At 38.1% G+C, this 17,438-nt stretch overlaps 2 protein-coding genes across 2 annotated transcripts in view; one reads left to right on the top strand and one right to left on the bottom strand.

Moving 5' to 3' along the window:
• LOC127000801 (elongation factor 1-alpha-like) overlaps window positions 1-2,735 on the bottom strand; it is an 11,693-nt gene extending 8,958 nt beyond the window's left edge. Inside the window, exon 1 of the mRNA XM_050864858.1 lies at window positions 2,716-2,735. The gene's annotated coding sequence lies outside the window, so the exon portion shown is untranslated. The remainder of the gene's footprint in view (window positions 1-2,715) is intronic.
• A 2,916-nt stretch (window positions 2,736-5,651) lies between these two features.
• Window positions 5,652-16,195, top strand: LOC127000800 (28S ribosomal protein S14, mitochondrial-like). Its single transcript, XM_050864857.1, has 5 exons — window positions 5,652-5,778; window positions 12,027-12,206; window positions 13,600-13,703; window positions 14,120-14,211; window positions 15,164-16,195. Exons 1-4 carry the CDS (start codon window positions 5,701-5,703, stop codon window positions 14,196-14,198), a joined length of 441 nt encoding a protein of 146 aa, XP_050720814.1. The 5' UTR covers window positions 5,652-5,700; the 3' UTR covers window positions 14,199-14,211; window positions 15,164-16,195.
• Window positions 16,196-17,438: the final 1,243 nt, after the last annotated feature.

Below are 17,438 nucleotides of genomic sequence, written 5' to 3'. Positions count from 1 at the left end.
TCTCATTTTAATTTTTGTTCATCTGTTTCCTTCATATTCTTTCATTTCGTTTTCCTTCTCGTTTCCTTTGTTATTTTTATCCACTTGTTTTCACTTCACTTCACTTCACTTCGCATTTCACAGAGAATGAAGAAAATAACAAAAAAAAAAACAGGAGATTGCTTGAAGAATTTTTGGAGATAATTAGAAAAAAAATGTTATTCTTTTACCTATATATATGTAAACTCATCTTATTTTCCTTCTTTTTTCCGTGAATGAATGACACACAAAAATATAATGAAATAAAAAGATTAAAATATAAAGAAAATAGAGTAAAAAGCGTAAGGAAGAAAGAAAAAGAAAAATATAACATTGCCATAGTTTTCTTGATTGTCTTACTTTCTTGCATTTCGCTCACCATAAAGAAAATAAGAGAGAGAAGAACCGTGGAAATAAAACGAAAATTACGGAAAAATCACCTAAATAAAATAAAAATAATAACAAATAAAGAAACTAAACATGGCAGAAGAGAACCGTAGATTTACATGGTATCGCAAAATTTTCTAATAATAAAGAAAAATAAATCGTACGTTTCTTTACTCTCTTCAACATTAAAATCGCTCTCTTGTTTTTAAATCGAATGAAAATAAATAAACAAATGAAAATCGCAAAAGGGCCAAATTTTCACTTCGGGGCCTAAATCGATAGAGAGAGAGAGAGAGAGAGAGAGAGAGAGAGAGAGAGAGAGAACGACATAGTCATTACGCCATCATGCTTTTTCCTCTTAATAGTAGTAGTAATAGTAGTAGTAGTAGTAGTAGTAGTAGTAGTAGTAAGAGGAGAAAGAGTAGTACATAACAACAACAACAACAACAACAACAACAACAACAACAACAACAACAACAACAACAACAATAATAATAATAATAATAATAATAAACGTGTAAAATGACGCATCTATTTCTCTATATGAATTTCTCCTCAACGAACACTTTTTTTAATTGTGCGAAAACGAAAACACAAACACACACAAAAAACCATCATATACGAGAATCACCGCCTACCTTGTTTTTCTTCTTTATTTGTAAATCTAAAAAATTGAAGAAAATGAGAATGCTCGACTATTATCCAGTGTCATAATTCACCATCGTCATTATATATATTTTTCCTTTTCTTTCAATTATTTCACTAAAGCGATGTAAGGAATGATAAGTAAATCTAATAACAAAGTACAAAAGTTACATCATACGAAGTCATGTCACTGTTTACATGATTCATTTTCCTTGTTTTTTTTCTTCCTTTTCCTTTAAAATAAAAAAGAACACTAATTACGAGACGAGAAAAAAAATGTAATGAAGATAGAATGAAAACGAAAACAAAACTGAAAATAGATAAAAAAAAAAACATAACAGACCTTCGAAAAAAAATGCATTCATGAAAAAGACGAAAATGAAAACAAATAAAAAAAAAGCGATTTAGGTCTTCAAAAACTTATTAGTAGAAGAAAAAATCTGCGTTGATGAAAAGACGGGAACGAAAACAAAACTAAAAATAGATAAAAAAAATATATAAAATAGACCTTCGAAAACGTATTAGGCTACCAGAAAAAAGATAGGCCTACATTGATGAAAATACGAGAATGAAAACAAATAAAAAAAGCGCTTTAGGCCTTCAAAAACTTATTACTAGAAGAAAAAAAATCTGCATAAAACAAAAATAAGACTAAAAATATATATAAAAAACATAATAGACCTTCGAAATCGTATTAGGCTACCAGAAAAAAAAGATAGGCCTACATTGATGAAAATACGAGAATGAAAACAAATAAAAAAAAAGCGCTTTAGGCCTTCAAAAACGCATTAGGCTACCAGAAAAAAAGATAGGCCTACATTGATGAAAATACGAGAATGAAAACAAATAAAAAAAAGCGCTTTAGGCCTTCAAAATCGTATTAGACTACCAGAAAAAAGATAGGCCTACATTGATGAAAATACGAGAATGAAAACAAATAAAAAAAGCGCTTTAGGCCTTCGAAAACGTATTAGGCTACCAGAAAAAAAGATAGGCCTACATTGATAAAAAGACGAGAATGAAAACAAATAAAAAAAAAGCGCTTCAGGCCTCCGAAAATGTATTAGGCTACCAGAAAAAAAGATAGGCCTACATTGATGAAAACACGAAAATAAAAACAAATAAAAAAAAGCGCTTCAGGCCTTCGAAAACTTATTACGAGAAGAAAAAAAGCTGCATTGATGAAAAGACGGGGACGAAAACAAAAACTAAAAAGTAAAAAATAAAGAATCACCTCTAGGCCTTCAAAAATATCGCTTTTCCTGCGGGGGATGAAAATCAATGCGTCTCCTCCTCCTCCTCCTCCTCCTCCTCTTCGCCATCTACGCACCGGGGAACCAAAGATGCGAACCGGCTTAAAATATTCGATTAAATAGCGTTCGAGTACGATATCTTTCTTCACTATAACCACCACCACCATCACCATCATCACCATCAAAAATGTAAATAATCAATCCACTCTCTCACCTCTTCGTCCTTGCTAAATCCACGAATGAGAGAGAGAGAGAGAGAGAGAGAGAGACGAGAGAGCAAAGAGAGACGGAGTGAGAGAATGAGAAAGATCAGATCACTTTCTCTCTCCCTTTTACCCCTTCTCTCACTCTCCCTTTCACTAGGACAGGCCAGGTAGGGTAAGGTAGGCCTATAGGGCGGGTAAGGTCATACCTGTTTGGCTGCCAGGTAGAAAGAGACAGGTGAAGGTCCCTCGCCAGGCAATTCTGCAATCTGCCTGAAGGGGGCGGGGCAACACGCTCCCTTCCCCCCTCTCCCTGGCTCTCCCTTTCTCTCTTTCTCTCCCCTTCCTGCTGGGCCTGGGCTGGATCCTCTCTCCCTTGGTCTCTCTCTCTCTCTCTCTCTCTCTCTGTCCCTCCCTCGGTTTCTCTCTTACTCTCTTCCGCGCGCACGGCTTGAATTCAAAGTCCGTTCTTGTTGTGTTTGTGGTCTGTTTGTTCTCAATGTTTCCTCTTTCTCTATTTGTTTTCTTGTTTTTCTTCTGTCTTCTTGTTGCTTTCCACTTTTATTTTTTCTTCCTTCTCTTGGGTTGAATTTCGGCCCTGGCAGTCGGCTCGCCAGCAGTTCATCCTCCCTTTTGGGCTGATCGATAATATGCGTACCTGGGGAAACATGGTAAACAGTGAGGTACAGGTCAACTTGGGTACATATATACGCTATTAGATGCACGTGACTTTGGTGTTCATCTCCGTCGCGTTAACCCAGTGAGCCTGTGGTGGAAACAACCTTTGAAAGAACCCATTAACCCGGGATACAGGGCAGGTGTGAAATCCGGGTTACTCCAGTTTACCTTCGTTTTCCCAGGTGTCCATTTATCCGTCATCTCAAAAGGGACGATGATAAACTGGGTGGGTCGCGTGCTAACTGCCATAGTCGGGATTCGAACCCGGGCCCGCGGAGTGGTAGCCAGGCACGCTAACCAGTAGACCGCGTAGACGCTTGATGACCTCGGATAACGAAATCGGGATAATAATAATAATAATAATAATAATAATAATAATAATAATAATAATAATAATAATAATAATAATAATAATAATAATAATAATAATAATAATAATAATAATAATAATAATAATAATAATAATAATAATAATAATAATAATAATAATAATAATAATAATATCTTCCCATTTTCTTTCCTCTTCCTCTTTTCCTCTATTTCAAAATCGATAGAAAAAAAAAACATAATATTCATCAACAAAAAAAAATATCCCCCGTCACGAAAAAAATAAAATGAATGAATGAATGAAGATTTTTTTTTTTTTTTTTTTACATGAAAGGAGGCGGCTCAAGGGCAACAAAAAGAGTGAAAAAAATAAAATAAAACGCTACTCGACGCTCCCATAATAGACAAAAGTAAAAAGTGTGACGGAGATGAGCACCGAGGCAACGCGCAGGTTTAGTGTATGTCCCCAACAGGCGGATTTTAAAGGCATATCTCTGCGCCATATTTCTTTAGGTAAACGGGTTTTTTTCATTTTTATTTATTTTATTTTATTTGTTCATTTATTTATTTTTATGTATTTATTCACTTACTCTTTATTTTTATCTGTTTATTTATTTATTTTAGCTATCTATCTTTTTTCCTTATTTATTTATTTATTTATTTCATTTTATTTTATTTTATTTATTTATTTATTTATCGAGGAGGAGGAGGTTCTGGAGGTCGAGAAGGAGGTACTAGAGGTCGAGAATGAGGTTACTCCTTCTAATTATCTTTCTTCATTTGTATCGTTAAGAACGTAAGCGAAAAAGAGAAGAAAAGAAAGATTGATTGAGTGACAGTTTATTGTTGCAAGTAAAACAACAAAGGAGAAGGGAGGAGCATGCCCTCCCAACCCCCAGGCAGTACAAAAGATGCAAGACAGATAATCAGGAAGCCTCTTGGAAACCTCAGTGTCAGTGTACTCAGAGGGGGCGGCATAGTCCCTAATAAATAATCCACAGCCAAAAAGAAAGAAAAAAACATGAAATTAAAAGGAGAGTAAGATCGATCTGTTATTATCCATTTTTCAATTCTCCCTGTACTTATCATACCTCTTCTTCCTCTCCTCTCTTTCGTTTATTCATATCATGGTCTTGTGGATAAGCAGAAATGGACGAAAGAGAAGCAGAAAAGAATATTAAAAAGGAGGAAAAAAGAGTGGAGATGGGAACCGAATCTTGTTTCCGTATTTATTTCTCCCTGTATCCATTCAACACTCATTTTATTTCTCTTTTCTTTTTCTTCTTCTTCTTGATCTCAGGAATAAGAATAAAATAACAGGAATAAAAATAGACAGGAGTATAAGTATATATGAGTACGATACGCAGAAATGGACGAAAGAGAAGCAGAAAAGAATATTAAAAAGGAGGAAAAAAGAGTGGAGATGGAAACCTAATCTTGTCTCCGTATTTATTTCTCCCTGTATCGATTCCCCACTCATTTTTCTCTCTTCTTTTTCTTCCTCTTCTTGATCTCAGGAATAAGAATAAGATAACAGGAATAAAAATAGACAGAAAAAGAAGTAAATAGGAGTACGATAAGCAGAAATGGACGAAAGACAAGCAGAAAAGAATATTAAAAAGGAGGAAAAAAGAGTGGAGATGGAAACCTAATCTTGTCTCCGTATTTATTTCTCCCTGTATCGATTCCCCACTCATTTTTCTCTCTTCTTTTTCTTCCTCTTCTTGATCTCAGGAATAAGAATAAGATATCAGGAATAAAAATAGACAGAAAAAGAAGTAGATAGGAGTACGATAAGCAGAAATGGACGAAAGAGAAGCAGAAAAGAATATTAAAAAAGGAGGAAAAAAGAGTGGAGATGGAAACCTAGTCTCTCCGTATTTATTTCTCCCTGTATCCATTCCACACTTATTTTATTTATCTCTTCTTTTTCTTCCTCTTCTTGATCTCAGGAATAAGAATAAGATAAAATGAATAAAAATAGACAGAAAAATAAGTATATTGGAGTACGAAAAATAGAAAGAACAAAGGAAAACGAGTAACTACGTAAAAATAAGAAAATAGGAAAAATAGGAACCAAAACCATAAAACAGAAGTAATAAAATAGCAAACACAGGAATAAGAATATGAAAAAAGGAACAGGAATAAGAATAGAGAGAAAAACGAGCCATAGAGAGGGGCAGATCAAGATGGCGGCCCCCATGGCAAGGTTGTTTACATTGAGTCCTTTACCCAAAACACCGCTTTATTATGGCCTTCAGACACAGGTACAGTAATTACGCACCTTTACAATAATCCCTGACATTTTTTCTACTAATTCACACACCTGACTTACCTGTGAAACGCCAAATAACGGTATAAAATGGAATACTTACAAGACCAACCCGGCTTTTTGTTTTTTATATGATTTAAGGGATTTTGACGTTAGTTTAGCATTATTTAGAGTATTTAATGATGTCTATGATGAGTATAGTACCTTAGGAGTATAGTGAGGGGCAATAATAGTGTGAGAAAGGGCGGGAAAGGTGGATAAAGGAGGATAAGTATTTAATATCTGGAAACCGTATTGAATTTTGGGTATATTTCATCAGTTTTAAGTGTATTTATGTATTTATTGGTGTCTATGGTGAGTATAGTGCCTTAGGAGTGTAGTGAGGGGCAATAATGGTGTGAGAAAGGGCGGGAAACGGGAATAAAGGAGGATAAGTATTGAGTCTCTGAAAACCACATTAAATATTTTGGCTTTACTTCACCATTATTAGGATTATTTATGTATTTATCGGCGTCTGTAGTAAGTATAGTGTCTTAGAATTACAGTAAGGGGCATTAATGGTGTGAGAATAGGCGTGAAAGGGGAATAAAGTAGATACGTATTTAAGTAACTTGGAAATCGCATTGAATTTTGGCTTTATTTCATCATTATTAGGATTATTTATGTGTTCATCGTCGTCTGCAATTAGTATGGTGCCTTTGGAGAAAAATTAAATGCTAAAATAATACGAGAATAAGCAGAAAAAGTTGAAAAAGGAGATATAATTATGAACTATCAAGAACCTCAAGAAGAACGTAACTTGGAAACCGTATTGAATTTTAGCTTTATTTCACTATTATTAGGATTATTTATGTATTCATTGGTGCCTAAGGAGTAAAATGAAATGCCCAAATAATACGGGAATAAGCAAAAAAGATGAAAAAAGAAAGATAATGATGGACTATCCGGAAACTCGAGAAGCAGAACCGTATAGAATTCCTGGCTTTATTTCACTATTATTAGGATTATTTATGTATTCATTGGTGTCTAAGGAGTAAAGTGACATGTTAAAATACTTCGAGAATAAGCAGAAAAGATGAAAAAAGAAAGATAATGATGGACTATCCAGAAAACTCAAGAAGAACCGTATAGAATCCCTGGCTTTATTTCACTATTATTAGGATTATCTATGTATTCATTGGTGTCTAAGGAGTAAAGTGACATGTTAAAATACTTCGAGAATAAGCAGAAAAGATGAAAAAAGAAAGATAATGATGGACTATCCAGAAAACTCAAGAAGAACCGTATAGAATCCCTGGCTTTATTTCACTATTATTAGGATTATCTATGTATTCATTGGTGCCTAAGGAGTAAAGTGACATGTTAAAATACGACGAGAATAAGCAGAAAAGATGAAAAAAGGAATATAATGATGGACTATCCGGAAACTCGAGAAGCACAACCGTATAGAATTCCTGGCTTTATTTCACTATTATTAGGATTATTTATGTATTCATTGGTGTCTAAGGAGTAAAATGAAATGCCCAAATAATACGAGAATAAGCAAAAAAGATGAAAAAAGAAAGATAATGATGGACTATCCAGAAAACTCAAGAAGAACCGTATAGAATTCCTGGCTTTATTTGACTATTATTAGGATTATTTATGTATTCATTGGTGCCTAAGGAGTAAAGTGACATGTTAAAATACTTCGAGAATAAGCAGAAAAGATGAAAAAGAAAGATAATGATGGACTATCCAGAAAACTCAAGAAGAACCGTATAGAATTCCTGGCTTTATTTGACTATTATTAGGATTATTTATGTATTCATTGGTGTCTAAGGAGTAAAGTGACATGTTAAAATACTACGAGAATAAGCAGAAAAGATGAAAAAAGGAATATAATTATGGACTATCCGGGAACTCAAGAAGAAGAAGAACGAAACCGTATAGAATTGCTTTATTTCACCATTATCAGGATTATTCATGTATTCATCGTCGTCTGTAATGAGTATGATGCCCTAAGGAGTAAAACAAAATGCCAAAATAATACGAGAATGCGCAGAAAAGCTGAAAAAAGAGATATAATTATGGACTACCCGGGAACCTCAAGAAAAAGATGTAGCTTGGAAACCGTATTGAATTTTGGCTTTATTTATGTATTCATCGTCGTCAGTTATGTATTCATCGTCGTCTGTAATGAGTATGATGCCCTAGGAGTAAAGTGAAATGCCTAAATAATACGAGAATGCGCAGAAAAGCTGAAAAAGGAGATATAATTATGGACTACCCGGGAACCTCAAGAGGGCGCCAGCGAGGATCGTGAAAAGGAGGAGGCGGTGCGGTTGAGTGCTTCACCCTCTATCCCTCCCTTTACACACCTCCCCACGCATCGACAGCTCACCCACGCCTTCAGAACACCTCCATCAATCACCCGGTGGTCATTACCTTCGCCATGGGGAAAGGAAAGAAGAAAACAGGGTCAAAAGTTCGAAAATGGGGGGTATCCCGTGGTCAGACTACCCCGGAGCCTTCTGCTGACTCCGAGGCTCCTGCTAATGGGAGGGGTTGTAATGGTGACCAGGGGAGCTTAGGGGTCACTGGTCCTGCTTCTACTGGTCATGGGAAGAGTAATGGAGGTCAGAACAAGAGGTCAGGTGGTGGTCTGGGGTCTCAGGGGTCCTCCGCGTCCATTGCTGGGGCCTCAGGTGTTTCTTCAGGAGGGAAGCAGAAGGGCATCCAAGGAGCCTCGCATTGTTTAAAGTCCCCTGCTCCTCCTATTGTGTCCTCCGTGGCATCTGCTGTCTATGCCGCCATGATGGAGGTTGATAGCTTGGGGTTGAAAGGAGTGACTCAGAATAAGAAAGCTCCTGTTGCGAATTCCGTGGCCTCTGCCGTACAAGATGCCCTAAGTAAGAGTGTGGGCATGTCATCAGTGGGTGCTCAGAAGTCCCCTGCTGCCACCCTTGCTGCTGCTGCCTCTGCTGTCTCTAAGGGGAAGAAGGCAGCAGGTACTCAGGTGTTCTCTACTGCTGGGGGTAAAAAGGGAGGAAAAGAAGTGGGTATCCAGATGTCCGCTGCTCCTACTTCGACTGTTTCTGCTGTTGGAGGGAAGAAAGGAGGAAAAGGAGTGGGTGCTCAGATATCCCCAGCTCCTACTCCTGCTGCTGGTCCTGCTACGGGGGTGAAGAAGGGAGGAAAAGGAGTGGGTGCTCAGATACCCCCTGCTCCTACTCCTGCTGCCTCTGCTACGGGAGGGAAGAAGGGAGGAAAAGTAGTGGGTGCTCAGACGTCCCCTGCTACTGCACCTGCTGGTCCTGCTACGGGAGGGAAGAAGGGAGGAAAAGGAGTGGGTGCTCAGATATCCCCTGCTCCTACCCCTGCCCCTGGTGGTCCTATGGCAGGGAAGAAAAAGGGAGCAGCCAGCAGCACTAAGAAATCCACCACCTCGTCTGCCGCAGGAAAGACTGGCGATGGCTCTGGCAAAGAGGAGGTGAAGGCAAAGTACGGATTCCGCTGCTTCGTCTGCAGGAAGGTGTTCCTGTTCAACGCTGGCTCGACGCACAGGCAATCGGAAACCCTGGACGTTCTAGCTGATGATCCCGACAGTGTTATTCTCCTGATGGACAGCGATGGTGGGATTGCCTGTCAGGCCTGCTCCATCCTCGTCAAGTCAACCCTTGCAAACCTTGCCAGTGCTAGTCAGAAAAACAACAAAGACAGCAAAGAGGAGGATGAGGAAACTGCCACGAACGCCAAGCCAAGCAAGAACGCCAAAAAGCGCGCCGCAAAGAAGAAAAAGGCAGAAGAGGTGAAAGAGACGGACGCTAAAAATAAGGAGAGACAACGCACGATCTACCTCCGCAGCACACCATTCACCAAAACCAAGGACATCCAGAAGAAATTCCAGGAGGTCACCAAGTACCTGATTGACAAGGAGGTCCGTATCCACAACCTGGTGACGGTGGACATGGAGAAGGGCTTGTACATGGGCCAAGTCGTTGAGGCGGAGGATAAGAAGAAGCTGCTCAAGGCTGCGCCGAAGCTCAAACAGTCGAAGGACCTCAGCTCTGTCTTCATACACCGCGCCCTCTCCCACACACAGGAAAAGGAACTGTGGGAGAGCGCCTAGGCTTGTGTGACGCAAGAGAGTGAGAAGGAACATAAGAAAGCATTCCAAAATAATAAAAAAAAAAAGGAAAATTATCTAAACTCCCCCAAAAAACTATAGAAAGCATTCCAAACTCAAAAGAAAGATACATATAACCCAAGCCCCCCAAAAAAAATATATAAAAGAAAAAATAAGAGGAAAATAACTTGTATCCATAGCTCATGCCATTGCAAACACTGAACCAGATACAAACCACTATAGAAAACAACATTCCCTTAAGTTAAAGCGTCCCCATTTATGTTACTTCTCTGTGTATCCTCGATAAAAAAAGGATAAGTTACAACCCCCGCCGTGGCCAGTACCTAATCCAATACCTCTGTCGCCACCACACTTCTTCGAGGGACCAACACACCTTCTATTGTGCTTGAAAAGGAAAAAGAAAAAGCGATTTGCAACCTAAGAAAAAAAGGAAAACGCAGCAACTTGCAACGTAAAAATAAGAAAAGCGATTTGCAACATAAAAAAGAAACGATTTGCAAGAAAAAAAAGAGTAACCAGCAATTTGCAACATTAAGAAAAGAAGAAAACAGCAATTTGTGACTGGACTGGCTAGCAAGTGTACAAGAAGCACTTTATTATGTCAGTAAAAGTATAGAATTTCACCCACTGGACAGATAATAGATAGATTGTGAAGCTTATTCCCAGATTGGATTAGGCTCTTGGAATATGGCTATCTGCTCAACGGGAATGGACCAAAAAGCGTATAAGGAATAGATCGTAAAGTGTTTCCCTGTGAGTTTGACGATCTTGGAATATGGGAATCAGCTGAACGGGAATGGCCCAAAACATGAGGAATGGATTGTGAAGATTGTAGTACTCCAAGCACCTGAATCTTGGAATATTGGAATCTGCTGAACGGGAATGGCCCAAAACAGATGAGGAATGGATTGTGAAGATTATAGTATTCCAAGCACCTGAATCTTGGAATATTGGAAACTGCTGAATGGGAATGGTCCAAAACAGATGAGGAATGGATTGTGAAGATTATAGTATTCCAAGCACCTGAATCTTGGAATATTGGAATCTGCTGAATGGGAATGGTCCAAAACAGATGTGAAGATTATAGCATTCCAAGCATCTTAATCTTGAACTATTGGAATCTGCTCAGCGGGAATGGACCACAAACATGATAGTTGAATTGGGAAACCTAAGGTATTCCCAGCATTGTAGGTTGAAGTTCTTGGAATGTTGGAATCTGCTTGGTGACAATGGACCAGATATGGGTTGTGAAGTCTATAATATTCCAAGCGTCTGGGTCATGGAATATTGGAATCTGCTTGGTGACAATGGACCAGATATGGGTTGTGAAGTCTATAATATTTTAAGTGTCTGGGTCATGGAATATTGGAATCTGCTTGGTGACAATGGACCAGATATGGGTTGTGAAGTCTATAATATTCCAAGTGTCTGGGTCATGGAATATTGGAATCGGCTCAACGGGAATGGAGCAAAAACAAATAATAGATGAATCGGAAAACCTAACCTGTTCCCAGCGTTTGAGAATGACGAACAGATTGCACAAACTCATCTATAGCCTGTCTCGTGTCCTGACCATAGCGCACCTTGAAGCGATATGTTTTATTTTTATACCTCTTTTTAAACATTTTATTTGGATGGGTAAAGTCTTAGGCGGCATATCCATAGAATGTGCCTTTGTGCTGTCTCTCTCCTCGCTCATGTATAATCATAAGGCAGGGAAGACCATCGGGTGACAAGCTGAGGTGAGATGATTCATATATCTCCGTTTAAGTATAGTGTGATAAACCTTGTATACTGACCTTGTTTTAACATATGCTTCTTACCTATGAATGCTAACCTATTAACAGATGGTGGGGAATTAACCCAGTAGCAGCGGGGATCATGTTTCTTAATGGTCCCTCTAAGCGAGAAAAATGAGAAAAAATCATCACTCACACAAACCATTTCATAATATATATCAAAGCATTTGTGGTCAGTTTATGTATCATCAATTTTGGGGGGTTTATATCATGGCACAAGTTTGGCCCGTCGCTGCTACTGGGTTAACACTCACTAACACCACCACCTCTTCCTCACGTATGTCCCCACTAACACCTCCTCCTCCACACCTCCAGAGCCCAGCAGTAGCAGTGGCAGCGTGGTGCGGCCTACACACCTCTGCCGTCACGCATAAGTACCCCAACTGGAAGATGATCAAGGAGGTGAAGAACCGCAAGGCCGTGAAGGAGTTTGCATTCCAGCGCGTCAACATCAATGCGCTCCGGAAGAACAACATCCTGCCCCCGGAACTGCAGGTGTGTGAAGGGATCATTATTATTATTATTATTATTATTATTATAGTATTTAGTGTTGATTATGATGAAGTGTATACTGTAATTTGTAAGTTGTTAATTTGTGCTATTTTTCTCATCTTTTATATAGGCCACTGGGTGAAATAGAGCACTGATTATTATTATTATTAGTAGTAGTAGTAGTAGTAGTAGTGATAGTAGTTGTATTAGTATTGAAATCCATGAAAGGGTATCAGTGGAAAAGTTAAAATTGTTGTAGACCCAAACAGCCCTCTCGATAAGCAGACCTGGACATGAGAAATAAGAGTGACAGTAAAGTAAGGAAAATAATAGAAAGGGGGAGGCTAAAGCAAGTATTCTATAGTGCCACAGTCAGGGTTATCTCTGTGGTTGTAAAGAGACCAGGGTTTTTACTATTCTTATAAGGGTGATTCTTCTCGTGTCTATGTAATTCTAAGGCCTATATTCTTAGACGCATTCGGCTCTCACAACAATTTCCAAAGGTCACAAAGGAGGTTAGTCGCCTTCTCATGAATGTTTTATTCACATTCATGGTACTGAAGTCTTGTCATACCACATGGCTCATACTCACAGAAATAGTTACTCACAACTACAAAAGCCTTACCAAACATGGGTGTATGAGTAAACCAACAAATGCTTGAGATTATGGACTTCATTGTCATATCAATACTTAACCCCTAACGGATGGGGGTGGCAGGCAAAAGTGCTCCTCTATAGCCAGGGATATTTTGACATTTTCCCGGATCAAGAAGCTCAGATTAGCCCGGTAGCAGCGGGGATCACATTTCTTAATGGTCCCTCTAAGCGAGAATAATGAGAAAAAATCATCACTTACACAAACCATTTCATAATATATATCAAAGCATTTGTGATCTGTTTATGCATCATCTATTTTGTGGGGTTTATATCATGGCACAAATTTGGCCCGTCACTGCTACACGGTAGAGCCACAAATTTGGCCGGGTTAAGCCCACAACAGGCAGACTGGAGAAATTCGTACCCGTTCTTTGCCTGACAACCAGATAAAAACATCACCTGTCCCTTATGGTTTAAAGTTATTAACACAAGGGCTACACGCTGCATGAAAAAATAGTGCGAGCTTAAAAATATGCAACTCCAAGCAGACTACGATGAAGAAAAATTAAAGAAACCAACAGTAAATGTAAGATAGTGATTCGTTCATGACAGTGGTACATGAGATTGGTGAACAAACCCTGTATCTCACCTAATTGACTGCTCTTTCAGCCACCGCTTCGGATTCTTTATGGGAGCAGCGAGTAGCGGGCTTTTTTTTTTTTTTTTTTTCGGTCTCCTTTGCTGTAAAAAAAAAAAAAATTCTAGTTACCACTAACACATCCCTCCCCACCCTTCACAGGAGCTAGCCGACCAGGAGATCGCTGCCCTGCCCAGGAACTCCAGCATCTCGCAGCTACACAAGCGCTGTATGCTGACCTCCCGACCCAGGGGCCTTGTGACCAGGTAAAGGGCAGGGAGAGAGGGGGGGTATTGGCAGTAGTAGTACATGTCTTGTGCTTTACAATGGTTTGCTTTATGATATTTCGCCCTTAGGATTTTTATTCAACAGTTCAGTTGTGTATAATGCTATTTCATGTATCTGCTTCACCAATTGTTCTAGTAATGTGTATTCATATTTTCTTTGGTAATGATTTATAGATACACTTCAGTCCATAATACACTGAATTCCATATTAAAGTCACAGTGTAATATATATCCTTTTTTTTCTGCTTCCTTTACTGTGAAAAATAGAAACCCTAACCTTACCTACCCCGCAGACTCCTTACGTTCTTATGTTCTTATTATTTCTGCGCTTAGCTTTTCCGAACTGCCTCCTTTACTGTAAGAAATCAAAACTAACCTAACCTAACCTCCCCCAGATGGCGCCTCTCCCGCATGGTTTGGAGACATGAGGCTGACTACAACAAGCTGTCCGGCATCCAGCGAGCTATGTGGTGATGCGCCAGGCAAGGTGTGTGTGTGTGTTTACCAAGTTATAGTACACAGGGCCTGAGCAACTTTCATTTGGTCTTTTAGTCTTGTCGCCATATCGTCACCTTCATAAAGAAATCGCCAAAGTCATCATTTTCTACTTTTCAGGAAATCGGAAAATAACTGTCATTATCTCATTGGGCTTAAGATTTAGGCAGAAATGAAAAGGCAAATTCCAGAACACTCAAACCCTGAATAACGAAGGCAACTATACAAAAATGGGCATCTCACGTTAAAAAAAAAAAATTTGATGTAAACAAAAACCTGGAAATTACTGAAAAATGACTTAGGCGATTATTTTATGAGGGTGACGATATATACATTTCTATTTTTTCATTAACTTCCCACACTCTCTTTGCCTCCATCACTTTGTCTTATAACTCATTCAAGGTATTTATAATTGTATGGGGAAGACTGAGTGTGTGTGTGTGTGTGTGTGTTGTAGGGGGAATATTATTATAACTAGATATTACAATGTACAGAAGTGTTTTTTGTTGTTGTTGTTTTTGTGTGTGTATACATTTAGACATGGGTAGGAGTAGAGGGGTGTAGTAGTGGTAGTATATTTATAAGTTGTTGTTGTTGTTTATTTATATTTAGACAAGTAGGTTTAGGGTGGTAGTGTGGGTGCGGGGTATATTTTTAGACTAACTATAATCACTACCACCACTACTATTACTACTACTACTATTACCACTACTACTACTACTACTTCTATTTATATATTTACATCCTCCTTTTCTCTCTATGGCAGCCAGCTTGTGGAGAGATTAAAAGGATAAAAAAAGAGTGAACTAATTTCTCTCTCTCTCTCTCTCTCTCTCTCTCTCTCTCTCTCTCTCTCTCTCTCTCTCTCTCTCTCAGGTATACAATAAGCATTTTTCAACATTTTATTCAACAATTCACACATTTTTTTTCATTTTTCATTTCAGTCGCTGCCACTTGGGGAAAAAATGTATTTGTCGCGTTTTCTGAGAATCGGGAAAATATTGAAAGGAAGACAAAGGTTGGAATGGAAACAAATCGTGGTTTTATTGTTACATAGAGGAAGATTAGAAAAGAAAAGGGAAGTTATACATGTACATAGAATTTCATAAGTGTTGCCAGTCCATTTTATTCTACACAGTGGTATGTTAAAATTATCACACCCACACAAAGAACTTTTTAATTGTGTTCCTTTAATTGCTAATATATTTTAAACATGTGGAGAGCGATACTGAAACTTAATTATCGCATTTTGAAGTAATTGTGTCTTATTTGGCATTGCTGAGTTTCATAAGTGGTCTTCTCTCATATCAAAAGTAAACAGAATCTTGATAGCCTTGTGGAATGATACATAAAAAGAAGATATACTTATAATGACGATAAAGCACTTTGAAGTAATTATGTCTTTATTTGGTATTGCTGAGATTCATAAGTGATCTTCCCTGATAACAAAAGTAAACAGAATCTTAATATCCTTGTGGAATGATGTGTAAAATGAAGATATACTTATAATGACGATAAAGCATTTTGAAGTAATTGTCTTTATTTGGTATTGCTGAGATTCATAAGTGGTCTTCCCTGATATCAAAAGTAAACAATCTTGATAGCCTTGTGGAATGATATTTAAAATGAAGATATAATGACGATAAAGAAAAATAAAAGGAGAAGGAGGCTTGGTTACTGTAAGAATTGAAGCTGCAAGGAAGTTAAAATCATGTGTCCAGTTAACGCAACCTCCAAATCTCGAAAAAACATGAAGTAGTAAATAGAAGGACATGATTTAAGCCATTGGTGTTTCTTTATATGGTCAGGTGCATGCAGTGGTTGGCTTCAGAGTGTGTTGATACTTACATAATGATATTTCTCGGCGGGGTTGTAAAGAACAGTTTAGAGTTTAAGGAATTTTTAGCAATCCATACTTGCTAATTTGTATATGCAACTATTTGTTTTGTTGTTTCTTAGTAAACTGTCCAAGTCAAGAGTTTTTCTTTCATTAACATAAAATAGAAATTAGTAAAATACAATGATGGGATGATGATGATGATGAGTATATATCTGCTGATAGTTATAATGGCAATAATTACTTCACATACATTGTTTCAGATACATATAGATTTAAGTTTCATCAAGTACTATATATTCCCTTAACCCGTCTGCTGCGATTGGCACGGATTTGGCCTTCACTGGCAGCCTGGTAACATTTACTCCCAGACCTTTCACTGTCTTTGTGGTGCATAGTGGAGTGTTTTCCATGTGGTATTGGTATGCTGGATATTCCCTCCCAAGGTGCATGACTTTACATTTTTCTTTGTTGAATTATAGCAGCCACTTTTTGCTCCATTCCTGTAGCTTGGTGATGTCTTCTTGTAGGAAACCCGCAGTGAAGAGGTTAAACAAGACATTTCCAGCCTTTCTTTTTTACTTAATCTACTCCCTGCCCTTAAAACTCACTCCATATATAAGTACAATTTATTATTCCTTTATTCAAAAGATAGCCCACCTCTCTCTTTTCCTCAATCTACTCTCTACCTTCAGAACTCACTCCATTTCTTCTTTTCATTTCACATCCCTATTTTCCCTTATGGGGTTGGATGGGTTGGGCTGTGAGTCTCTCCCACTCTTGACAATGGTATACTTTCTCCTTCCTGTGTTCATCCTTCCCATGTCTTCCTCAACACACTATCTCCATGTCTTCCAGCTGGTCTCCTCTTCTACTCTACTTTGTTTTCTATTTTTGTGTTTGTTTAATGACCATATTTTTCCTCCAGACAATCCTTTACTCTCCTCCATGATATTCGTCCTTCTCCTGTTTTCCTCCACACATTGTTACCATGTCTTCCTTAGTCTTCAAGCTGGTCTCCCTTCTACTCCACTTTGTTTTCTTTTTGTTTAATGTCGATATTTTCCCACCTGACAATCCTTCACTTTCTCCTCCCTGATATTCGTCCTTCTCATGTCTCCCTTCACACACCTTCTAAGTAAAAAATAATGTAGAGGTATGAAGTAGGTAGTTCAAATGTGTATAAAAGAAGTAGCAAAATGTGTGAAGCAAATAATACGTAGTGCTCCGAGAAATAGCCCAAAAAAAGTATACAGTGGAAGTCCATCGTTTGAAGTATTTACATTATTTTTTACAATTTCCAGCGCATCCATTAACTGAAATTTTTATTGTTTATTTTATCTTCTTATATATTATTTACAATTTTCAGAGTTTACATTAAC

The sequence above is a fragment of the Eriocheir sinensis genome, chromosome 19 (assembly GCF_024679095.1).
Source record: "Eriocheir sinensis breed Jianghai 21 chromosome 19, ASM2467909v1, whole genome shotgun sequence".
NCBI classification, from domain to species: domain Eukaryota; kingdom Metazoa; phylum Arthropoda; class Malacostraca; order Decapoda; family Varunidae; genus Eriocheir; species Eriocheir sinensis.
This window is presented reverse-complemented; position numbering and strand designations above follow the sequence as displayed.